Source organism: Orbicella faveolata, unplaced genomic scaffold (genome assembly GCF_042242905.1).
Source record: "Orbicella faveolata isolate gen_17 unplaced genomic scaffold, um_ofav_v1 contig_35, whole genome shotgun sequence".
Classification (NCBI taxonomy): Eukaryota; Metazoa; Cnidaria; class Anthozoa; order Scleractinia; family Merulinidae; genus Orbicella; species Orbicella faveolata.
In genome coordinates this window covers 6,931,186-6,957,198 of record NW_028301564.1, presented here as the reverse complement: position 1 = coordinate 6,957,198, position 26,013 = coordinate 6,931,186, and the positions used below count along the sequence as shown (strand labels likewise).

General features: G+C 37.8%; 1 protein-coding gene and 1 long non-coding RNA gene across 2 annotated transcripts; both read left to right on the top strand.

Moving 5' to 3' along the window:
- Positions 1-192: 192 nt before the first annotated feature.
- On the top strand, positions 193-25,987 carry LOC110054054 (liprin-beta-1-like). Its single transcript, XM_089272760.1, has 21 exons — positions 193-500; positions 585-806; positions 6,372-6,485; positions 7,222-7,336; positions 8,064-8,105; positions 8,920-9,029; positions 10,039-10,222; positions 11,085-11,258; positions 11,849-11,889; positions 12,400-12,491; positions 13,171-13,275; positions 14,632-14,839; positions 15,359-15,416; positions 15,763-15,851; positions 16,643-16,716; positions 17,554-17,602; positions 18,702-18,827; positions 19,019-19,207; positions 20,105-20,308; positions 23,382-23,441; positions 24,140-25,987. Exons 1-21 carry the CDS (start codon positions 240-242, stop codon positions 24,191-24,193), a joined length of 2,571 nt encoding a protein of 856 aa, XP_089128886.1. The 5' UTR covers positions 193-239; the 3' UTR covers positions 24,194-25,987.
- Positions 816-4,843, top strand: LOC149102804 (uncharacterized). The gene is made up of 2 exons (XR_016201804.1): positions 816-2,166; positions 3,613-4,843. It is a non-coding gene; the product is annotated as an uncharacterized LOC149102804 (long non-coding RNA).
- Positions 25,988-26,013: the final 26 nt, after the last annotated feature.

Here is a 26,013-nt window from a genome sequence, read left to right as displayed (position 1 = left end):
TGTTCATAAATTAAATGTGAATCAAAACTGGTGGTTTTCCCGTCCCGAAACGTTTTGGCAGTTTATTTTTCTGAGCCAAAATGTGTAACACTGATTTTACATCCCAATTTACACAATTTGTTGATTTCTTCCTCCGGAATTTCCGGCACAGCGGATCTGTTTCACATGCCACACGTTCTGCAAGTTCTTTTCCGGCACGAGGACGAGGCAAGTATTAGCGGAAGCCACAAGTTTTCAAGATGGCTGCAGTAGCGAGCGACGCGGCAACAATGTTAGCTGAAGCCCTACAGCAAATGGACGGGCTTATCTCTGACGACCAACTCATCATGGAAAGTTTAAAAAGTCAAACTTATTCTTGCTCGAGTAAAGATAAAGTTCTTTCCTTGGTTGAAGAACTAAGGGGGAAACTAGAAGACATGACACGCGATGCAAAGCTGACGATAGAGGTTCCCGGTTCAACCATCGACTTTCTCATTGGCTGGCTGAATTCTCTACTAAATGTAACTATTCTTAATCGGTGAGTTGATTTACCTTTTAAGTTTTCATGCAGGTTTTGAAACAAGTTGTCATGCTCTCTTCTTTAGGTAACGTCCAAAGATGAACAGCGAAGTGGCGAACAGCTGACGAACTGTGAAAGGCAGTCGTTACAAATCAGCAGATTAGAAGACGAAAAAGAATCTTTGATCTTGCAAGTTAGCGTGCTGACTGATCAGGTCGAAGCACAGGGAGAGAAGATTAGGGATTTGGAGTTTACTAAGGAGGAGATGCAAATAAAATTTGAAGAGGCAGAGCAATTTCTTGAAAGCGTGAGTGTTTTTGTGTCCGATTATTCCCTTAGAAGTAAGTCTTACGTATAAAACTAAGCCTTTTTTAATTGTCAACTTTTAGTTTTGACGTGATGCTAGGGGAAAAACTACTGGGGGTCATGTGCACTTTTGTGTTGGTCAGGGTTAGTGAATACTCTCAACTGTGGGCCTATATTAGTTGAGTGTTGACCGAGTACGGTCAAGTGTGTTTACATAGTTTACAGTTCAGTATTGGCCGTCACTTGATTGAATGGGTCAACTCACTCAGTCACATGTAAATCTGAATATTAGTGTATCAACCGAGAATTTAAAAAGGTTGGGTATTGACTAACTCCTGGTCAACTGTCAGTTGACAGCTGTCACTGCTTGGATGTTGCTGTAGAATATGAATGGTTGTCCTGAAATAGTAAGAACTTATGGGTTTGATTTCAATTAAAAATGACTTGTTTCAGAATAAAACAATAATGTAGCAACATGTAGAATTTTAGAAGTGATTCTTCAGTCTAGCCTGGTGGTAATGTATGTGGATGAGGGTCTACAAACCAGCAACAATATAATATGGCCAACGTACGTATCAGTGTAATATATATTGACTGACACATCCTCTGATACTTGACTGCCCTTGTAAAATAGGTAATGGGATGTTGGTGGGATGCTGGCTGGGAATCCTGCTGGGATCCCGGCAATATTTTGGCCGCCAGGAATGTTCCCGGTGGGAATCTTGGCGGGATCCCGGCAAGATTCTCGCCAGGAAGCGAAATTCCCGGCAACCAAAATCTCACCGGGATCCTGCTGCGAATCTTGCCGAGATTCTCGCCAGGAAGCAAAAATCCCGGTGGCCAAAATCTCGCCAGGATCCTGCCGCAAATCTCCCCGAGATTCTTGCCGGGAAGCAAAAATCCTGGCGGCCAAAATCTCGCCGGGATTCTGCCGCAAATCTCATTGAGATTCTCGCCGGGAAGCAAAAATCCCGGAAGCCAAAATCTCGCCGGGATTCCTAACACAAATCACAACAAGAACCTCAACGAGAAGCAAATTCCCAGCAGCCAAAATCTCGGTGCAATCTTGCCGGGAATCTTGCCAATATTCACAGCGGGAAGTGAAGTTCTTGGTGAGATTCACTGTGGGAATCTCGGCAAAATTTTAGACATGCTGCCACGAATTTCTTTTGGAGCCATCGTCTTTTAAATAAAGGTTGAAGCTTCCCAGTGTTTACATGCTTTAGAGTAGTTAAAACACAGACAAAACTAACTTAATTAAAAAACGTACACATATAGTGGTATGGCGGTTCAATTTAATGCTACTTAAATTTGTTTTTAAAGATGTCAGTGACACAGAAAAATAGTGTCAACGATTTAAGGTTACAGTATACCTTCAGGTGTGTCTTGCGTGCAGGCGATGTAGCGCGTGCAGTTTAAGCTGTAGATACCTAAAACCCTATATCAAATTAAAGCTTATGGAGCTGGCTATCAAACTATACCACGAATTTTGAAAGAAAATGAATTGTCGAATTTTTCACGACCATTAAATGCGAGCGCCCGAATCACCTTTCGAAAGCTACAAGTCAAAGCGAATTTCGTTTTTCGCCAATTTAATTTTTTCCTCGGTTTCAGGGCCCAAAGCACTTAAAAAACGTGTCTGCGTTTTGGCATATTTAATTGCAGTAAAAAGTTACAGAACATTTTCAAAATAGGATTAAAAAAATGTGGAGTGATCGTACAAAAATCGCTCTCAAAGAAAAAGTATTTCGAAATTAATAATTCCCAGACACACTTTTGTAGTTTATATGTTAAACTAGCCACTGTCCAAATTTAAGAGTAATTGAACAAATTCCCTTTGAGTTACAACTCTTTAAAGTGTCTGCTTCAAGTGAAAAAATTTATTCGAGAAAACAGCGCTAAGAAAAATTTTCTGCTTTGCAAAAAAACTCCGCCCACAAACGCCTTCAACTGGGTTCTCAGATAACTAAGCCAATCAGTGCAGGGAAAGTTTACTACCGTTAACCTCCTGGTGAAATTTACGCGCGAATCTCTAAAAAACTCTTGTGTTTCGCAATGTGCTCAAGGAACCGAAGGCAGAGAGATAATTTTTCTGTAGCTCGGTTTTTCTTGAAGCTGGTCTGGCAAAATGGGATACAAACCCTAGAGTGGCTGAGCGAAGGAAACAAACAAAAGAAAGCGCGGAGAGCAACTGTGCATGGATAATATTTCAAATGGTCTCAATGAGTCTGATGATTCGTCGATATCGGACTCATCAGAAGAGTCTCTGTCAGCATCCCTGTTATTGCTGTCAAGTTCCGAAATTTTTACAGAACCTTTCTTTTCTCTTACCACGAATATTTGCCCACCTTATACGATAACTATAGCTTCATCTGCGTGGCGAACTTTCGCTTCTTCACTCATTGATGTATTTTCATTCGTTCTTTGCTGTTTTCGCTTTTTCGAACTGGTCCATGGTTTAAACGTGGTCTATGTTTACTTATCACTTAATAGAGACAAGCCTAATACCAAAAATGCTGGGTAGTCAGAACAACAATGCTGATCAACTGAGTAGTCAATTCGTGACATCCATATAGGTAATTCCTGCGAAAATTGTCTCAGTTGATTGCATACGTGCCATAGGGCTGTCAATCAAGAGGTAAACTTTTACTTCCGGTGAAAACATAAAACCGCCATTTCTCCGCCAATATTTAGCCTTTTTCAAAAAATTTTTTCAGAAATTAGAGATTATTCTTCGACCATTATTTTGACCCAAAAATCCAAATTTGAAGAAAATTGCCGACCCGAAGGTATACTGTAACCTTAAGAAGAAGAAGTTCTGGCAAAATTCATGGTGCAAGGTTTGAAGTTTAAAAACAGCTGGATAGCGAGAAAAACAAACTGATAAACAGACTCAAAACAACACAATTTAATTAATTAGCTAACAGATAAATTAAGTCACAGTTGTTTGGTTTGCAAGAAGATAAAATGTTCACCAAAGCTCATGTACACAAATTAGCATGATACGCTTTGCGCTGAAAGAAATGTGAATATTCTTGTGCTCAACACTTTGCGATATCTGCACGTAACAAAATTTTTAGTAGTAGAAAATCATTACTGAAATAACAACGAAAGGGAAACTAACCTCTTACTGAAGCGAAGAAGATAACGTGATCTACCAAGCTTAATCAGTTGAAGCCATGAAGAAGCAAATTTGTGTTCATAGTTTTCATGAATGACATTTCAAGCCTCGTCAAAACTTAAGTCCGATAATCATAGCCTACCATAAGTGGTAATAGGTACAACTTCACCCCCAGTGTGAATGGCTTTCATTCAAAATTTTTGTCTTCATCCAAAGTCCAGGTTTTGGAGTCTGGTAAAATTGTTCAGCACTTTTGCACACAGTTCCATCGAGGCTAGCTTGAAGAAGTCTTCACATGAAATTCCTCGCACAACCAACCTCCACGGTTTGATGCTCACACGGCTAGCATGCAATTTAAGCTTGCAACAACTTCAACAAAACATCTTTTCCCTGCAGAAAGGTCCTTGATGAAGTTTCGAAGTAAACAAACCAGGCAAACAAACAATTTTTCAACTCCTTTCTGAGGTGGATTTTTTAGCAGCACTTGAAGAAGCTCTCAAACTTTCTCAAAGGTTTTCTCTCCTACTCGTGGGATGGCATGTGCTTTGTCTCACATGATTTTAGTCAGCCAGTTGTATTGCTGGGTTAAGGGTCCATTAACCGATCTTTTCAAGCCGTTGCTAAGGAAAATTTAATCTCATGTAAGCTCATCATGTTTAGTTACTTCAGAGTTATTTCATGTGTTTTAACTTTTTCATGATTAGTAACACTAGTGATGACGTCATCAGGCCATGCCCATGGTCATGTGACTAATACTGAGAAAACGCAAAGGCTCCCAGGCAAATTACTTTATCAGGATTTTTTTTATTGATTTACTATTTTAATTTAAATCCTCATTACGCTATGCATAGATTTTGTTTCATTTCTAAAAGGTCATATTTTGAGAGAATTTCAAAATATTAAAAAATTCGTAATTTTCTGAAAAAAGCATGATTTTGAAAAAGGAATGCATAGCTATCTTGCCAATGTTGGCTTTGATTGAAATCCATCGAAAAAGGCTGGATTTAATGAAAAACCGCGTTTCCTTTAGCATTTAAAGAAACCGGAAGTGCGCCCGATATATATTGGAAGTTACCCTATCAGCGCGTGCACAGTTTACACTACCAGCGCACTTCGGTAAGATCAAACAAAGCCACACGGAGTTAGTTTTTCTCTCTCTATTGCTCTTGTTTTCTGTCTTTTTCTTATTTTGTCTCTGCTTGTACTTTTTTTACTTTGCATTTTGTGAAACACAAAGAAAAACATCTAAAACGTAAGTGAATTTGGAAGTTATTGAGTTGTTTTTATTTTCCACGTTCATGCTGACGTAAGTAACCGGAAGTGAAATTTCACCTCCTTAGCAACGCGCGCGAGTGTGCACATAAATCGGTTAATGGGCCCTTAACGACCTAGGCGGGAAGATTCCCATGGCAAGTTTGCTATTTATGTGGCCTGCAGGAAGATGTTCACCAAAGAGATTTGCCGAATGCTGTCACAAAGTAAATTTTCAAGATCTTACAAGGCCGAGTCAACGTTAATACTACAGTCAATATTCATAGTTTGCCATCAGAAGGTCATCACTGAGTGATGGTCACTGGAATCCTGAGAGCAGAGAGGTAATCCTATATATGGACTTCTAATAAAACCATGCAGAAATTTCAAAACAAAGAAGCTACACACAAAAGTCAACAAAGATCTTATCTTTCTTCTATAAACTACAAAGCACATTTACGAGCACGCAGCTAGTCATTGCAGCTCCAGTTTGTCCAGATGCAATCGGCATCCTTTAGATAAAACACACGTGGGATTTCGTCTTCATGGCTCGTTTTTGACATGCAGAACTGTAAGATTGAGTCGTAATAACTATTAATTACTTTAACTAGATTTGGCTCATGATAGTTTTAGAGCGGTACTTGCTTCCAGGGTCAAATGTCAAGATCAGGTTTAATGCACCCTCCCCAGCCACGAGAATGTGCAACTTCTCAGCGGGAATTTCTATGCCAGAATTTTTTCTCGGTGAGAATTAAGTTCTCGCCGGGAATACTACCAAGATTTTGCTTCCCAGCAGGATTCTCGCTGGGAACCTGGAAGAGTGTTTTTTCTTGGTGGCATCCCGGCAAGTACAGATTTCTTGGCGGGATTCTTGCTGAGATACAGGGCAGGAATTTTTCCCTGGAAGGATCCAGCTGGGAAAATGGGCCACCTTGGCAGGATCCCGGTGGGATCCCGGCAAGTGCTGGGAATCTTGGCGGGATCCCAGTACCTATTTTAGAAGGGTGTTACCTAACTGATACTCAATGGACACTGAGTCCAGTCCAGGTCTTTCAATTTAATACAATAGAATACTAGGGTAAATCTATAAAAAGGAGTTTTACTTGAAGGTAAGCTAGAACACAGTGCTTCTATTGATTGGGCTACTAAGGTATAATTACCCTCAAAATTTAAATTGTTGTTGAATTTTTGTAGGAGATATTGAAGACGACCAATTTATTAAATGAGAAACTAGAGCTAGTGACAGAAATTTCTACTCTAAAAATGGCTCTCAATGAGGCATCAGGGACAGAATTAACAGGATGCAAGGTACCATCTCTAGGTTATTTTTTAGTGCAGAGTTTAAAGAGTGGAGAAGAATACTTAGGCCATTTGTGAGTTACCTTGTGCCTCTGTTTCATAATGAGTCCTCATGTGAAACTTTTCATATGAAAATGAGTTTTATTTGCATGAAAATGCAACTGTTGGTCACTGGACACATTTTCATATCAATGGTTTTGCACAAAGACTCATTTTGACACAGAGCCAAAAGGCAACCTAGAAATGGGCTATTCTAGTTTAATTGGTGGAGAGAATTTGAAGTAAGCTTACTGTGATATCCTGTGCATCAGATATCAGTATTCTGCCCATACTATACAATATGTAGCCTAAAGCTTATGTAGTGGAAAAATTTTGACATGTTGACGGCATTAAGATGGTTTATATGTATGTAATTACAGTCTCTTAAATGCTTGATGATGTACCTTTCAGAGATGTTTACTATCAAATGACTTCTATTGACCAAGCATTGACAAGAATCAGTCAAAATATGTTTATTTCAACCTATTTTTGTTGAGCAGACACAATGACATTATTTACCATCTTAAGTAATTTATTTCATACAAATTAAGGTGATACATATACATATATGTATGACGAGCCAAACTGAAACAAATTAATAATAAAAAAAATTAACAAGTTTACACTTTGGAAATTTGCCTCAAATTATTATATGAAATAGAGAGATGATTAGTGAAACAATATTGTATATTTGTTGGTTGCTCAGGAAAATCATGAGGCTATATTAGCTGAAAAAGAGATGGAAATTGAAATGTTGAAAGACCACATTGAAGTTCTTCTGGATGAGCAAGAAATGGCTAACAGGTCACATCAGACAGAAGGTAGCATGGAATATGGTGTTCAAACCCTTTTTATCAGAACTCCAATTGGGTGGATACTCTTAATTATTAAGTGGTCACGGTCCCTTTTGAGTGGACACTAAACCTGGTCCCAAAATTACAGATGTACATACATGTGCATGTAGTTTCTCTACCTCTTGTTAGTTTATATCAAACCCCTATTTTAAGGACACATCTACAGCTGACATAAACACTAAAATGAATCTTAATTTGGTAACTTCTGTAATTATTATTTAATTTTAGCAGATTCCTGACTAAATTTACAATGTACTGGTAGTATCAGATCACAACATCCTTTTAAAGAGTCAGTTGAAAAGGTGATATGTCCATACTGTTAAAAATACATATGATTACAAACAACATAAAGTTGGTTAGAAACTTGAATTCAGGATGCATCTAGCTTGGGTAACAATCTGGAAGGATATTATTAAATTCAGTGAATGATTATTTCTGGTACAGAATTACCTGAAATTTAGTGTGACTTGTTTGGATAATTATATATATGATAAAAAACGTTAAAAACATTTTTGAGTGGATACAACTGAGAATTTCCAGAAAATACCACTTAATTACGATTTAGGAAAACAAGATGAAAATTATGTTCCTTCTACATCTACATGGAAAATAATTTATCAGATTTTAAAAAAGGTGTCATTGAGAACTTACAGTGCTGCAGTAATTTTGTTTAAATAATTTATTTCTCTCCCAGGTCAGCCACCATTGGCATTAAAACATCAGCTCAGAGAAAAAGGTATGCTATTGTTGCTGTCTTTTTCAGACCTGGATGGTCTGTTTTATTAGACCCTGATGACTTTGATTTTTGAGCTTAAAGTTGGTTGTTTGAACAACTTCAAGAAATGAAGGAGAATACAATACAACTGCAGAATTAAATGTACATGTAGGTGAATGTCTGGCAGGATCAGAAAATAAGAAGAGAAAAGTGAACCCAAGTTGACCATTAGAATTTTGTCTCCTGATGGCTTTTTGATCCTTATTTCTGCAGAATGAAGGACCCTTGATAGATTTAAAATTAAGTAAACAGAAGTTAGGTATAAAAAGGTTGATAAAAGGGATCTACAGCAAAAAGATTGATAAAGAAAGAGATGACTTATTCGCTAGATTTTTCTAAACTCATCAGCAAAATCAGATGTTACTTGGCCTTTCCACATTCTGTTATAAAATTATACTTACTATTAAATTAAATATACATACATGTATGCTATAAATAATAATTATTTTGATACTATAGTCTAATATTTTACTTTAGTTATCCTATTTTATTGTGTAGTAGTGCCTTGTATAAACAGTGTATATGGGTATGTCAATCGATAAGTATAAAAGTTGTTTGTGGTGTTGTATGTGACCATCATTTACCTTGTAGACAGAGTTACAGGTAGAGGTAAAGAATCTGATCCCACTGATGCATTGGCCAACATGTCAGCTGACACACTACGGACACACCACTAACACACCACCAATAAGTCGGTTGATACACTAATGACATGCTGAGCTAATGACATCAACATTATTTTGTTGTATTTTAATACTACTCTTCATACATGTAGCTTCGGAGGTGAACCACCTAAAAATGGAAATTGAGGCCTTAACTACAGCCTGCAAAGAAAAGGACCAACAACTGCAAGAAGTTCAACAGTCTCTCTCAAAATTTAAGCGGGTAAGTATGTCATGCTATAACATTGAGGAGAATTGAACATGTAGACTGTAAATTTTTTGCTTCTCATTATTGGATAATGAGAGGAACCAATACCAATCATGCAATCTGTGAAATTTACCCTTAATAGAAATGTATTTTGCAAAAAGTGTTTGTTACAAGTTTTGTTAGGGAACTGGTCATGCATTGTACCCTCTGGTCATACCCTGCACCTACCTTTGATACATATATTTATTGTGACTCTTCAGTTCTCCAAAGGTGCTAATGAAAGTGCTAATGATAGAAAGAAATACTGGCTATTAAATAAATATGTGTTTCAAATTATGCTCAGTCATGGAAATAAAATGTAGATTGTTTGACTGGCTGAAGGTCTCAGGAAAGTTGTTATTGAAAATGGTATTAATTTTTTCTTACTCTGACTTGCAATTGAGTGGAATATTAAATATTCCAAAACTTTGTTGGTGAGACTATAATTTTACATCTAGTTGATACTTGTAAACCATAAAGAAAATACTTTTGGTTTATTGGCATTACAGCAGACATTGTAACCATTCCCCCGGGGGGAGGGGGGTGGAGGGGGGTACTCCCAGAAATGTTGGGTGGGGCCCGTGTGCAGCCCACTTCCCAAAACCCTTACCCTATTTATGACCAACATTTGGATTCTTGCTATCCTTTAAATGACGTGGTCAAAAATTTGATACCCTATTTATGACCGTTACGGCTGGCACAGTTGTGCTAAACATAAGTTTTGAAGGGCTTTTGTTGATGGTCTTTTTGATAACGATGAAAAAGTAGCTCCTTCTAAGAAACATACCCAATTCAAGACTAGAGTGCTAAAACCATACTCTATTTGAGACCAAAGTGACCAAAATCGATACCCTATTTATGACCAAAACAGCTGAAAAATGCTACTATTTGGGGCCGCACATACCTATAATAGCCCATATAAGGGAGTAACGCCCCCCCCCCCCCCCCCCGGGAACCATTCCAAGTAATCTTGTTTCGCTTCCAGATTGAAGAGATGCTTATGAAAGCAAACCAGCGCAAAGGATCAGATGGTAGTCCTGTGGTGTCCCTGGATGGTATTGACAGCACTAGTGTTCACAGTGCAGATTTGGTCACAACAACTAGCAGTACCAGTAGCCCAGAGCCATATGTTGCAACTACCCCAAACCTAAACCGCGCACTGTTTACAGGTATGATTAGTGATAAGTGATTAGTGGTTGAATCACAAGAATGCCTTGAAGAAATAAGTCATCTACTCTGACACCAACTGGTGAGATTTAGTTTATCAGTTACTTACAGGTAGAGTGATTGTATTATGTACAGGATATGAACAACTTGTAACACATGTGTGTATGTCAGAAAACCTTAACCAGTCACATTCAATTTGATGATAGAAATCTTTTGTTCACAAATGCAAGCATGCTTGCTGTTATTCAAATTCTGCACCATTTACGGAAAAATGGATCTATCTAAGATATGGACCTATCATAAGAATGATCAAAGTATTACTGTTATCTACTTGCTTTACCTTGTTATGCAAAATAGTTAATATTATTTTACTTCGCTGTGGAAAGCTGTTAAAGAAATTTAACCGACCAACTTTCACATATATTTTATCGCCATTACAAAGTGACCATCAAAATGTTTGGATGAGAACACACTGTTAAAAATTTAATCCACAAAACTGTTACTTGTGGACAATACATTTGCCTTGTTTAGCATAACAAGTGCATCAAATGTAGGAACTAAGGGGTGGCTGGAGTGCAGATGATTCATCTTCTTAGTACTGTAGCTTATTTGACATATATGTCCACATTGGGAATAGGAAATTTAATGTCTTAAGAAAATAATACCGTTGAAGCCTGCTATTTTGAACTCTCAGGAGAAACAGGAAATAGTTTGACATAGTGTGAGTTCAAAATAGCCAATGGTGAATGGGTATGACCAAAGGGCAAGTCCAAGGAAGATGGTTTTAAGTTGAAAATATTAAGGAATATGAAATAACTGAGTTTGAATGAGCTGGGTTGAGTGGTAGCTTTGTTTTTGTTGCAGAATCTTACACTCAGGCTGTAAACAATCCAGTCACACCAAGTTTAAAAGCACTGAAGACAGAAACTCCACCAACTACACCAGCATTTCAGAGAAAAAAACATGGAATCAGGGCCTCATTTGGTAAAGGACTTATGAAATTAAGAGGACATAAAAGTTCAAGTGAACCTAATTTAGGTAATTGTTTTTTGGAGTTTTTTGATACATGCATGCAGTCATGAGTACATGAAGGCTATGACTTAGCTAGATAAATGTCTAGTGCATGTAGGTACCTACTATTGAATAACTTCTAAATTATCAGACTAACTACAGAGTGGACAGTAAAAAGGGATACATGTGTAGCCATTTTGCTTCTAGAAAACTTGAGCCCATGGTCTCATTCTTTTTATGAAAAATGTCTCTTGCTATTTATTATTTTTATTTCAACTCAAATGAAGGGAATTCTCAGCCTCTTCAATCCGAGTTGAAATAAAGTTACTTACTTACTTTCATTCATACATGGATAACATGTATTTTCAGCACTAGCAAGGCTGGTTTAGACCACAACCATTCAAATTAATTACGTGTATTTTCAACAGATCATCACTCTTTTTCACTAAGAGCTAACAATGTTATCTAAGAAACTCTTACATAGCCCTTCTTTATAAATTATCAAGGTCAAGGTTTAATTTCAGTTATCATTCACTCATCACACAATTTCTTAATGCCTGAAACCTTTTTGATATCTTGTGGAATTAAGGAATAGTAACACTACTCTTGCTTTACAGCTGCAACAGAATCTGAGGAAAATACGAATTCACAGATAAAGGTGTGTACATTATGACTGTCACTTACTAATACTTGGAGAAAGTTGTTAGGTTTAAAACAGCACACTGTATTCTTGGCTCAAGATGTACATGAACCCATTTTTGCTAGCAGTTTCACAGCTTTTAGTACCAGCCGTTACCTGATGTACATCTGCTTGGGACCAGGTGGACAGGACTTGTCAGTTTTACATGTCACTTTGTAGTATTTAGATAGGTGGTGGTTGCTGTGGTACTATCTTTAAGTCTCAGGATTTGTCTGGACTCTATTCATTTGTTTACTGTGAGGGTGGGTGGATCCAGAAAATGTGGCAGGAGAGATGAAAAGTCTTGTTAGAGTGCATCCTTCTTCTATACCTTCAAAATAGGAACATCCTACAATACTGCTCGAAAGACAGTTGGTGACAGCCAAAAAAATGTCATTGTTCCCTCACCCATCGACTAATTCCATCCATAGTTTAGTAGACATGAATACATGACTGTAAGTGCTGTGTTATGATTTTGGGACACTGCAGGACAATGCCAGAGGTCAAGGAAACATTCCTTCTCAGAAACATGAAGAGGAAAAGAAAAAGAGCTCGAGTAAATTTGGAAAGGCATTTACCAAGTAAGTTCTTGTAAAGTATTGTCAATGTTGTGTAAATATGTTAATTGGCTGCTTTGAAATTCTCAACAACTAATATAATAATCAGTTGCTGTATAAACTACACATGTTTAACTACATGTAAGAAGATGGGGCATCACAAGTACATGTTTGTCCCTTTTCACTGAAAGTAGAATGAAGTTTATAAAACTGACATCCAACTACTATCATTATTTTTGTGTGTGTTAGTTTTGGGTTCAAGCTTGACAAAATCTGATAACTTTGACTTTGGTTAAATTTCTAGTGCAGGAATGAAATAAAAGGACTTTTTATTATTTAGTAGTGATAGTACAGTCGAACCTCCACTAACAGGTGCCTCACTACAACAACCACTTTTTTTGTCCTGGCAGATGGTCCATATATTCATTCTTATTTTCACCTCTCTACAACGTTCACTTCTCCACAACAGCAATGGCCACTAAAACATGTTCCAACTTCTCATTAAATAAATAACCTTCTCAACAACAGCCAGTTAATTAACAACTGGTGAGGAGAGTGACAACTTAGCATTGAACTACTGCTGGGGACTAGTGATACTCGGTCACGTCACACTGCTGAATCTGGGATAAGCTGGCTGTTGGCTAGTCGAGTGTGATTTAACCTGCCGATCCTTACAGCATCTTAAAATTTCCCTCCATCTTAGGTTGCGAAGGACTCGATCATTGAGCATGAATCCTGAAGACAGGGTAGCGGCAGTGGAACCTCTTGATTTACGAAGTTACACAAATATCAATCACAAGGACTATGGGTAAAGTACTACAGCACTTAAGTTTTCATTGCAAGCCATACACAACATTTTATCATAGCATTTTAAGTGTTTAAAAGTGCCTCTGAGGACACAGATTTGAAATATTTTTTGCTTAAACTACATTAAAGCATTCAAGCTTTAGTGGTCAAACCCACTAATTTTTAACCTGGGAACATTTTGGTGTGTTAAATGTTTGGTTTTATGACTTGACATTTCTATGGCAACCATGTTTTCCAAGGATGCTTTATTGAAATTGAGTGATTTTTGGAGCTTAAATTTCTGTTTAGGTAAGATTTTTAGTTTTGTAAAGATTTTATTCCAAAATCTGTACAGTTCTTATACCTACATTTTTTGCAAATCAAAATTGCAGGTGTTGTAATTTTTCTGAAATATTTTTGAAATCCAAGATGACAGACATTTTTGATATGGGATGTCATTTAGGTGTAATATGATATCATGACTGGCACTTGATTATCACTCGATAAGCAAACAAGTACTAACTAGATTCTTTACACACATTTTCTTTTGGAGATACACACTTGAACACGGAGAGCTCTCTCCCCCCTTCAGGCATACAAACAAAAACATAGGCACACAAGGCATGCACGAGTTATTTTTTTGTGTGAAGTGTCAGAGATAGAAGCATTCATGGTACAGTAATGATTTGGTTAATTTGACAAGTTTTTTTGGTTGCGATGTTACATCGGTCATGGTAAGATAGCTAAATAGTGAGCCATAAAATGTTTGACTGAACAAACTACAGTAATCTGACATGTCTCCAGATTAATGTACATACCATCTTATTTTCTAACAGGCAATTTGATTCGTTCTTTGATACAACCCGCACTGTGATTGGTGTGACACATGCACATACATAACTCCCTCACTCACTGATCACATAACCCTTCCAACCCCCAAGAGGAATTTTTGCTAAAAAATACTCAAGTTAATTTAGAGACTCCTTCGCATTTTATATGAGTTGTAAGTTTACCTTTTTACACAACACAACACTACTTCACTGAAAATAGAAAGAAAGAGAAAAAAAACCTCTGACACATTGAAAGTCTGATTTAATTAAATTGCACTTTAACTTGGTGCCACGGAACCATTTACCTTCACAACAAGAAATTTGATTGGCTGTTTATAGTAGATCCAATCTGATTGGTGTGACATACATACATCTCTCACTCACTCACTCACTCACTCACTCACTCATCCATTGACCCATCCATAACATACCTGACATGCCGACTAAGAAAAACAAAAAAATAACTCAAAAATAAGGCATAGGCTCAATAGGGTTGAATCAATTGGTGTGAATGTGAAGTAAGACAGCAACGTCTTGTTTGCGTTTAGTGATCAGTTAGAGCTACCGTTTAGTCAGTGGAGTCGACAAATGGTGTTGAGTTGGCTTGATGATCTTGGCTTAGGACATTATTCATCTCAATGTGGAAAAGTGATAACATGTGGACAGGATCTCCTTAAGGCTTCACCTGCCCAGCTCGAGAGAGACATGGGATTAAAGAATCCACTACACAGAAAGAAACTACAACTAGCACTTCAGGTACATTGACTTCCCATCCATCTGTCTTTTTTATCATCTACCAGCTAATTTTGTTTGCAAAGTAAAGAAATATAAAATTTTGCCCATTTGAGAAATAGTTCATTTTTATTTCATTTTACATGAATGTTTTCTATATGCCATTACTGAAATCTTGAGATAGTGTTGCAAGGGTAGGTATTGAGAAAAAGGTCATTTAAAACCAATAGTGCCTGTTTATTTTGGCTATCTACATGTATTAAGTTAAACATGCCACATAGAGTTGTAGAGACTTAACCAAACAGTTACTAGATGAAGAAAAAAAACTTCCTAGAACATTACAAGAAAATTAACAGTTAGATTCCAATAATCCCTCATACTGTAGTAAACCACCTTAAACTTTGCTAATTTTAAGTTGGAAGTGTATTGGAAACATGCACATGTGTGTATTGGCAAATAGGATACTGAATGGTATTTCTTTCTTAGTAAGCTATTCTTATGTTACAGTCCCATAAAGTGACAGTATTTATTGCTTTGTAATAGGCATTGGTTTCAGATGGAGCAGATGTGATGGGTAGATTGAGTAACCAATGGGTTTTAGGTATGAAATGAAATATTCTCAGTACAAAGCAATTAAACACGTAACTAGTAGTTCAAAGATGCTCAGATGTGTAGGTGTTAACATACCATAGTTTGACCCTCTGAGACTTGTGATTATAAAACTGTACTTGGTAAAAGCCGGATAGGTTAAACAATCTCTGTAGAGATTACAGAACCAGTTATTTTTTTTATAAATTCAATGTACCTTTAGCTACCAAGATAGTGGCCAGTAACCAAGTAATGTTTGAAATTTCGTTTCACTTTGCCTACGTATTGATCAAAACTCTTTGAAAAACCAAAATATTTTACAATTGAATATGTATGCATGTATTTTCCACATTTTCCAGGCTGGCTTGATGACATTGGTTTGCCACAGTACAAGGACTCGTTTAGTGATGGTTCAGTTGATGGTCGTATGTTGAACTATCTCACATTTGTAAGTTCAGAAGATCTTAGCCTGAGCAAGGGTTTTAGTTGAACAGTTCCTGGACCTGTGTAATAATTCTGTTAACATTCCACAAATATTTTTTTAAGATACAATGTATATGTGCTAGGAAATACTGTATTGTACAAATTGCCATTATAATTCAGCTTCCCTCTTTATTATTCTCATTTGGTTTATATAACGCAGGTTAGTTTGAATTTCTTTTGAGCAAAATTGATGCAAATGTGATTCGTGTCATTAAACTACTTTATGTGCTTTTGATTTGTAAGTCAAAGATTGTCATGCATAAACAAGACTTCAATCTATCCAGAAGACTTCAAGTGCCAAAACGTCTTCAACAATTTTAGAGTGCTTACTGATAGTTTATGTTAATCCATGAACATGAACTCTCATATTTGTAGCAGCTGTTGACTTCACATACTAAGCAGCTCTCGATTTTAACCTTTTAAGTCTTGAAATACAGGAAACTGAATCTATTTTGCTTTTTAAAAAGAAACTTGAACGCCTGCCTTAATTTTATCATATTTAATTATATCGTATCTTTTACGTTTGGGTAGCATTGTTTTGTGTAGCTTTTACGTTTTTACAATATTTTCCACAGGGCCGTTCTGAAAACCACTTTATGTGAGATCGCCCCCTGTATAAATATTATTATTATTATTATTATTATTATTGTTATTATTATTATTATTATTATTATTGTTGTTATTATTATTATTATTACTTTATGTTGTAGACTGTATTGTAAAATTTGTTGTTGTTGTTGTTTATTTATTTAACAGAGTGATATGTTACACCTCAAAGTACATAACGCACTGCACCATATCACTTTTAAGAGGGCAATACAGTGCCTCAGGTGAGAACTTTGGTGATATTTAAGTATTAATAATTATAGCAAAGCTGTGGTTCCTACAACAAAAACCTTTTAAGTACACAATATTTCAGGATAAAAAGTAACGATATCAAAACATGACGTTTCGGCGACGACATGTCACCATTATGAACTGTAAATTATTGTAAGTTCAGTAACGTTATATGAAGAAAGGAAAGTGTGAAAGGAAAACAAGAGAGTGGACATAATTAACAAAAACGGAATGATCATAATTCATTGTTAATGTTAATGTCCAGTCTTTTGTTTTCCTCTATCTAACTTTATTCTAATGTAGTTTCACACTTTCCTTTCTTTATATAACTTTACTGATCTTACAATAATTTACATTTTATAATGGTAACTTGTCGTCGCCGAAACGTCATGTTTTAATATCGCTGCTTTTTATCCTGAAATGTTTTTCCAAATCTCTCATTATCAGAAGTACACAGTAAGCATAGAAGAGTATTAAACAATAATTATAGTAAATGCATATCACTCACATGGGAGTGCACTATTTTTCCAATGTCTTCAAAAAATTTGAAGTCTTTCTTTTAATACCTCCAATGCCTTTATGTCTTATCTTGTTAGAAAAACGTAAAACACATACATGTAGACACGAACCATGTTACACAAGATCACTCAAATCACTCTGTAAGTTATTGTTTCGCTGGATAATTGAACGCATGTGATTAAATTGTTTGCTGTTTTTGTTTGCTGTTTGTAATTCAACTATTGTACCACAGAAGGTAGGTTGTAATCATTTAAAACTGAGATAACACAGAATGTGAGAATAATTAAGTTGTCATCTGGTCTCTCTTGCAGATTACACAATTTCCATCCAAACTGTTTAAAGAGACACCCGGTAGATGAGGTAAGCTCTATGCATCAAGTTGTTGAATGCAAACCAACTCCCCCAAAGGGGGTGGGGGAACTCCCATTTTAAAGGACTTCTTGTTGTTGTAGTTAGATTACGACCAAGTAACGCGAGAAATGCAAAAAAAAAAAGGCGGGGGTGGGGTAGGGGAGGGGGGTCACTACCGTACATGAACTTGTTTAGGAGGTAAATCGGTAGGTAGGTAGAAGAGCTAGATCGTGCGGTTTACAGAATCTTTGGTTATGCAACACAATATCCTGCTTACTGCGAAAAAATAAGTAGAACGAAGATGTGTAGATAGGGTTGGAAGTGTTTAACCATATTTTTCAACTTATATCATTCTTTCACTTACAGACTAGTAATGCAACGCTTTCGGAATGGTATACCATGGAATATCCCATGAGTCACTTGTATTTTCTTTGTATACACACGAGCCATTAGGGGAGTGTGTATATCGAGAAAATACAGCTGACAAGTGGAATATTCCATGGTATATCACTATTTTATACCATGCCATAGAAAATACAGTGGCCAACACAATCAATGCGACATACGCACGGTGCATGATGGGAAGGTTGGATGTAATACTGTTGAATATACCACGTCTTTCCTGTATTCTGATTGGCTGTGTTTTCTATGCACGGTATAAAGAAAGATAGTTGTAAGTCATGCACACCAAAATTAGCAGAAATAAAACTTCTCATGTATAGATTTTTTGTGTTTGTTAAAATGGGGGGAACCAGTAAAGGAAGTGATCTATGAAAAGAAATGCATGATGTCGCGTGTTAGAACGCATTAAGGATGTGCAGAAACAATTGGCGCAAAAATTGTAAAATGCTGAGTTCTATTTCTAGCAAAAAGTCAGAAAGTTCGTTAAGTTTCAGGTTTAATGGTGTTAGGGACTCTTGTTTTGCTGGATGTTTTTCAAAACAGGTAAAGCTAGATCTAACAATTTGACGTTTGAGTTTGACGTTTGAATGTCCTTCTTACAGCTATTGCCTGTAATATTTTGCATCTTCTCTGTCATTGCATGTGCATTAATTATTATGCCACAGGCCTTTTAGGTCATTTTGTATTTTCTTACCGTTTGTAACAGTCATGGTTAAAAGGTGCTGATGTACTGTTATGGACAAATGGTCGAGTCACAGAATGGTTACGGCTGGTGGATTTAGCAGAATATGCACCCAACCTTAGAGGAAGCGGTGTACATGGATCACTCATGGTAACAAACACTTCTCGAGTATTTTTAAAACTCCTCAATGTTTACACAATTCAATAATGCACAAACTTTAGGGCAGGTTTGTTATTATTTTGACAGCAAGGGGTTTGAGACGATCAGGACTCATGCCATGTTATTTTCGTCTGCTTAAGTGAACCAATGTGACGAGTTCCCCTGTACTTTTTCTATCGCAGATTCTTGAACCACGCTTCACAGCAGAGAGCCTGGCAGCACTATTGTCCATACCAACAAGTAAAACACTCCTTCGGCGACACTTGGCAACTCATTTCCAGTCCCTTGTAGGTACTGAGTGTCATCAAGTGAAGGAAGAAGCAGCCGCTGACCCAATGTTTCAACCACTCATGCCGGGAATTAAACATAAGGTAACCCATGCGATGCATGATTTTATTACTATTGAATTTCTGAAGTGCTTTACTGATGGCATAGTTCATTTGAGGACAGGCCAGATTTTATAGCAGTTCTTCCAACTTTTTATGGATGAAGTCCGGAAGGTTGTGCCTGTTTATACTTAAACCACTACGTTCACCCCCACTTTTCAAATAGGCCATTTTACAGTTAAGTGCTTAGTTACCTGGCCTATGATTGGTAGCGAGGCTGGACGTGACCTTGCTTTGATACAGACCTCTCTGCTTTTCTCGTGTACATGCCAACTGGTTAGCATAAGAACGACTTGGTTTACACAACAAAAACAGTGAGGTCTGTATCAAAAGTAGGTCACCTGCAGCCTCGCTGCCATTCAAAGGCCAGGTCACTGAACAGACAACTGTAAAATGGTCGATTAGACTTGAGTGAAAGCAGCTATTAATACGGAAATAAAAAGATTAAAAGCAATCTAGCATCATTAAAAAAAGAGAAAAGAATAAAGGAAAAAATCGTTACCTGATAGATTTCTTCGAAAACGTTATTACTAGAACTTTAGTATGCCAGTGTGACCCTATCGTCATGGTAACCTCATGCTCTTCATATTTCATTCTTTGTCGTTGTTGTCGTCGACCATCACTGTCATCCCGAAAAGTTCAACTTCAACATCATTGGAATCCTCCTGCTCGGGGGGTGGGGAAGGGGACATCTCTCCTGGCAAAGCTAGTCTTATGTCTTGTTCTGCCCAGATACGTGCAACTTGCTACTTACCTTAGAGTCATACATGAAAAGACTATAATCACTTGATTCATCATCATCATCATCATCATCATCATCATCATCACCATCACCATCATCATCGTCGTCGTCTTGATCGTCAGTGTTTTTCACTTGATTAGATAGTAAAAAGAACCATGTCACTGGGTGCTCTCCGAAAGCGTGGGAAAGGGGACGTGGAGCTTGATGACTATGTATGTCCCATGGACCTGGAGGTTCCCCCAGCTCTGAAGTCATATGTGATACAGAGAAGTAGACGGTCAAACGAACGAAGTGAAGAGTCCATGCGATCCAGAAAACGAAGTGACGAAGATAGCAGCTTTCAGGTACAGAAATTCTATTCCTTGTTGTAGGAGTAGAAAAAAAAACCCTCACGTAGTGCTGGAATATTATTCACTATGTATATCTTACTATTAAAAATTGGATCATTGGATAATTCAATTCGAGAGTTTTCATTGGCTTAGCCATCATGGATTATGAGCCATTATACCATGCTCTACAAATATGGTCAGCGTACGCGTGATTTTTTGGGACGTTTTTATTTTTATCTTAATTTGGGGGGCGTATTTCATAAAACAATAATTGTTAATTACCAAGAGTGAGGGCTGTAGTGGCAGAATATCGCCCGAGGTCTTGACACCGCACAAAAAAGACTAAGATTCGATATTCTCCAAGGCTGTTGCCCAAGGAAATTTTTAAGGAGCCCTTTGGGCTTCTTCCACCAAAAGTTAGGAGCCCAAGCCACCTTTTTAGGAGCCCAGATAAAATTCTCCGTGGTCAATGTAGGGGGGAGGGGGGGTTGGGGAGTTTGAGGAAGAGGGGGGGGGGGGGAATTGTGGAAATTTTTGGGAGGGGTCCTGGGGCAGAGATCTTCCATGAGACACTGATATGGTCTAATATCAATCAAATTTTATAAATAAAGCATTCAGCAAAGTGATCAGGTCATGACTGAGAAAGAATACTATTTATGATCAAACTCAATAATTGGTGTATCCATGGAAGTGCTACAGCTTTTTGTATAAAAATTTATATTGCTGCTTTTGTTTTGAGTTTTGCAATTCTATTTTAAAAAGACGAAATACGTTGTACAAATCATGAAATGCAAGCTGCAAATGAAAAAATTGGCCTCACTGAAATGTGTGTACCTTCCCCAGGCTTGGGACATTAGTATAAACTAAAGGTGATTTTGAGGCAGCATTACAGCAATGTTGGCCACTTCTTTGGAGAAAATAAATTCTTGTATATTGGGTGGAGTCGTGACAATTCATTTGATAATTTAAAATATAGAACCCTAGTATGCAAAGAGAATTGCAATGATGTGTTCTTTCTGCTGGCTAGTTACTCGAATTATCCTTTCAGAACCTAAAGAAATTCATTCAGTACATCTAAGTGAGGTTTTCTTAAGTATCGGACAAATATTTAGACACATTTATCTTCTTTCAACTGTAAATATAATGTCAGCAGGATCATCACTCCAATTCCAAAAATATTTGTTATCAAAGTAGTTATTTTGCAACTTGGAATCAGTAAGGCATCAACAGAGACACAATCCAGTGGCATACATGATGTACATTTATTCAATACTGAGCTTGCAATGCATTATAGGGCGATTTTCAGATATGGCTGTTTTCGGCTGTTTTGTGAGCGGAGAGAGATTTTTGTTGCCGTGTTTTTGCCCAGATTTCTCGTGATAAAAGCAAAACAGGACCAGAGTAGCTGTTGTTTTCCGTGTGATTTATTGTGTGAATGATTTTTTGACCGATTGCATGGGAAGATTGAAGTCAGCGGACAGATTACATGGGAATGAAAACTCCATGTTTAGGCGACCACTCGGGCTCCTTGAACAAAACTTTAGTCGCCCGCACTCGTAACTTAGGCGCCTCAGGCGACCGGACGCCCGTTAGGCAGCAGCCTTGTTCTCGAGCAAGCTTGGTTAATAAGAGATTTATTACACCACTGAAAATGTTGAGAAAAAAATTCCGATAACGGTAACCTAGTGTTTCGACCTCGTTCCCGGGGTCCTCTCTCTTCCTCCCTCGAGAAAGTACCCTGGTTGCGGCTGGTCACGTGTCTATGTATACAAATCAAATCCGCACAGAGGGCGGGTCTTTGACTTAATTTTGTCAACACTGTCTATGGAGGTGAAAGTTGCTTTGCCTTACCGACGTTATTTTGAAAGTTAAGCAAGTTATTTGTCAGAGATCCTGCCTGACCGGTGCTTTGTTTCTATCTGAACTTCTATGAGTATGAGATGTTGATTGAGAGGGAAGTTTGCTTATTTTCACTACTTTTTTAAATAACCGTCAACAGCCTGCTTCGGATTAGTTTAGTCAGTTTTTTACAGCACAAGAATTAAATAACCGTCAAATTTTCGATGGGATGCATTCAATTTAATGAGAAGCTAGTCTCTCGACCGAAAATTGGACTTACCGTTAAACAGTTTTGAAACGAAAGCCGTTGCATTTTGGAAACGCGCGGCCGATGTTGTTGTCCAGTTCTTCATAAAATTTTTCACTGCAAGAGAATCGAATGACCGTCAAACTTTCGATTGGATGAATTCAATCAAATTCAGAGTTAGTCTCTTCGCCAAACACTGGACATATCAAACTCTAAACGAATGCATCAATGCCGCCGTTGTGATTTTGCCGATCGAAAAATACAAGCTTAAGCTAAATCAAGCTTTAATATTCAGCGCGCAGACGTTGTTGGTGTCAAGTTCTTCGTAAATCTTTTTTCGCCGCAAGAGAATGGAATGACCGTCAAACTGTCGATGAGAGTAATTCAAGCAAATTCAAAACTACCTTTGTAGGCGAACATACGACGTATTTAACTCTAACGGAACGAGTAAATACCGTCGTTGTGATTTTGCCGAATGAAAAATAAAATTAAATTCACCGCGCGGTCCATTTATTGCGGTGATCATCATTTCCAAGTTCTTTGCCAAATTTTTTCACTGCACAAATGCCAAAGGCCGTTCAACTATCGACGGAGAAAATTCAGCTAAATACAGAGCTAACCTTTTAGCCGAACATTGAACGCATTGAACTCCTATATCGAATGTGTCAATGCCTTCGCTGTGATTTTTGCCGATCCACAACGGGAGGGTTACAAATTCCACTCCCTACTGGGTTCAGTAGGCAAGCTCTGTGCTGAGACAAACTTTAACTTTCCAGCCCCTCCCTTCAATCACATCTCTGGAATCTGCTAAAGTCTGGCAGACACGTGACCAGCCACAACCAGGGTACTTTCTCGAGGAAGGAAGAGAGAGGACCCTGGGAACGAGGTTGCCTAGTGTTTATGCTACAAAAAAGATGACGTTACACTGATGTGAACTGTATTAACACATTGGGTTGGTGTTGGTATGCTAAATATTGTTTGTATTATTCTCCTCTCCGTCAGGGCGACGATCGTGTTACCGGGACGATAGGAGCTTTCTCTCAGGAACTTGATTCACTAACAGTAAGCTGTTGAACTGTCTAATAAATCTTAGCTTTTACTCCTGTCGACAGTGATTCCTTTGTCTCAAGTGTAATTTTCTTGGTGCTTTACTATCGTGCAATTCTGGTGTGTCCTGGCGAAGGTCACCAAGACTTTTGAGGATCTCTCTTTTTCGAGCCTTCACTCACCCCCTCCTTCCCCACTCCCTGCCAGTGCCTGGCACCACTACTGTAGACTCAATTCTCTGATCTTTAGCTTGGCTGTAATGCGCGCGTTTGTATTTGTACGTTTATCATTGACTGTAAGCAGTTTTATAAAATAACTGATCTCCTACTCGTGCTCTGATTGGTCGATAGGTGTATTTAAACGAGAGTATGTAGACACGGTTATGACGTGTTAGATTCGCGCGTTTTTTTGAGAAATATTTTCTAAAAGCAATAGAGTAGTTTTTCCGTCTTTATATAGCCTCATCTAAACACTTGTGGGGTTGGGAGAATTCTCGAAGGTTATGCAAACCCACGACAGTGTCTCAGGTTGCATAGCTGTCTCGAATTCTCCCAACTACCCTCGTGTTTAGATGAGGCTATGTAAACACAGAAAAAGCCCTCTTTTGCTTAAATGTTTGCATTTTTTTTTGCCTTGCTTTTACTTAAGTTGTTTTTTGCTACTTTTGCCAATCTTCTGTATTTCTGATGTCTAGCTATGTTTGTTTTTTACAGCATATGTTAAAAGAGGAGAGACATAATGCAAGCAATGGCACTTACGAAGTGTGACACAAACATGTTTCACTAAAGAAATGTTTCTAATTCAGTCTACGTGTTGTAATTAATATACAACCGCGAGCTTGGTCTTGGATACGGCATGAACATTTTAGCACTGAGATCTGATCATGTGCTTTGTCATACATTGGCTGGTGGCGTTGGTCTTATAAAACGAGATATGTCTTTTTTTTCAACCAGGGGCGGAGTGTTCGGTAAACATGAGTCAATGAGTCAATGAGTCAATGAGTCATGAGTCAATGAGCCGTGAGTCAAGTTATGAGTCAGGTCAGCGGTTTTCAAAATTCAAAATGGCGGACGTCGCAAAACTCGGAGTAAGTACGGACTGTGAATTCGGTGGTTCGCCGCGCAACGATTTTTGTTTCTCGACTTCATTTTAACAGACGAGCAAGTTCAGAGGTTGAAATTACTCAAAGGACGGTAGTTACAGCGAAAGACCTTGTAATTTTCTTGCTGAAATGGGTTGGAATTCACAGTCCTTACTCCGAGTTTTGCGACGTCCGCTATTTTGAATTTTGAAAACCGCTGACCGACTCATAACTTGACTCATGGCTCATTGACTCACGACTCATGACTCATTGACTCATTTGACTCATAAAACAGGAACCCTCCCAGGGGCGAGGTAGCCTTACAGTTAAGCCTGGTTTTCACTAGCGAAGCAAGCACAAGTGCAAACGCAATAATTCTTATTTCACCGTGAAAACGGCCTTGACGCAGGCATAAGCACAAGCGCACGCGCAAACCCAAGGATCAAAATTTTTCCTTTTTCTTGTGCTTGCGCTGCAACAAGTGAAAACGAAATACCGCTCAGGCATAACACAAACACAAGGATATTTACCACACGTGGTTATGTTTGGCCAATGAAAACACTGGATCCAGATTACCTCGCGCTTAAACAGTTCTCCAAAATGGCGGAAGGTTCGGATGATTTTGCTTGTACTTGTGCTTGCGTCGAATTTCGTTTTCACTTGGGTCATCCCTATTGCTTGCGTTTGTGCTTGCGCCGCTAGTGAAAATCAGGCTTTAGCTGACGGCTCTTTACGCACGACGTATGACGGTATAAGCATTAGTTCTGGGTATTAATTGTATGAAACACATTGGGACTCTAAACCGCATAGTTTGTGATATCAGAATTTATATTACAGATTTGATAATGTGTAAAATAATTTTGCAAGTATAAAGAATGCTTCAGTTTATATCAGATGTTTAGAGGAGCCATGTCATCACGAGCTTAAGCTATCAACAGTATTTTTTACAAACTTTCATACCAGAACATACTCTGTTGTTTCTTTTGGAAGCCGGCCAGCGTACATGAAGCGGGGATACTTAATGGCAGCATAATGACATCGCCAGCTTCTTCATTTCTTAAATTTGTGTCTGCTGCAGACAGCTATATACTAATAACAGGAAGCCAACAATTGGACAGGGCATGGATTATTTTTTGAGGAAAATTATTGTAAGAGGAGAGCGTGAATGTAAACTTTTCTGGACGTTTTTCATGTTTACGCCTTACTTTTGAACCCTTTTTTGCTACCGTACTCAGGCTAGTTTGGGTTGCTCAACACTTTGGTTCCTTCTGTAGGTACTGGTCACAGATGACGTAATGCGAAAGAAATAAAAGGTACTGTTCTAAAATACAAACAACGAGATACAGAGTTTAAACATTTGCATCCAGTACTCACAGAAAAACCCAGGATTTGACATGTCTCATTTATAAATGTTTTACTATTAATTTAACAAAAATTGTAAACACTGCAGCTTAATAATAAAGCTACCGGACTTTTTCAATCTCTGTTGTGGTTATTTTAATTTGT

Coding starts and splice junctions, on each gene's coding strand:
- LOC110054054 (XM_089272760.1), top strand. CDS start 240: ATGGCTGCAGTAGCGAGCGACGCGGCAACAATGTTAGCTGAAGCCCTA. Junction 807..6,371: donor CAGAGCAATTTCTTGAAAGC/GTGAGTGTTTTT, acceptor GAATTTTTGTAG/GAGATATTGAAGACGACCAA. Junction 13,276..14,631: donor ATCAATCACAAGGACTATGG/GTAAAGTACTAC, acceptor GTTTGCGTTTAG/TGATCAGTTAGAGCTACCGT.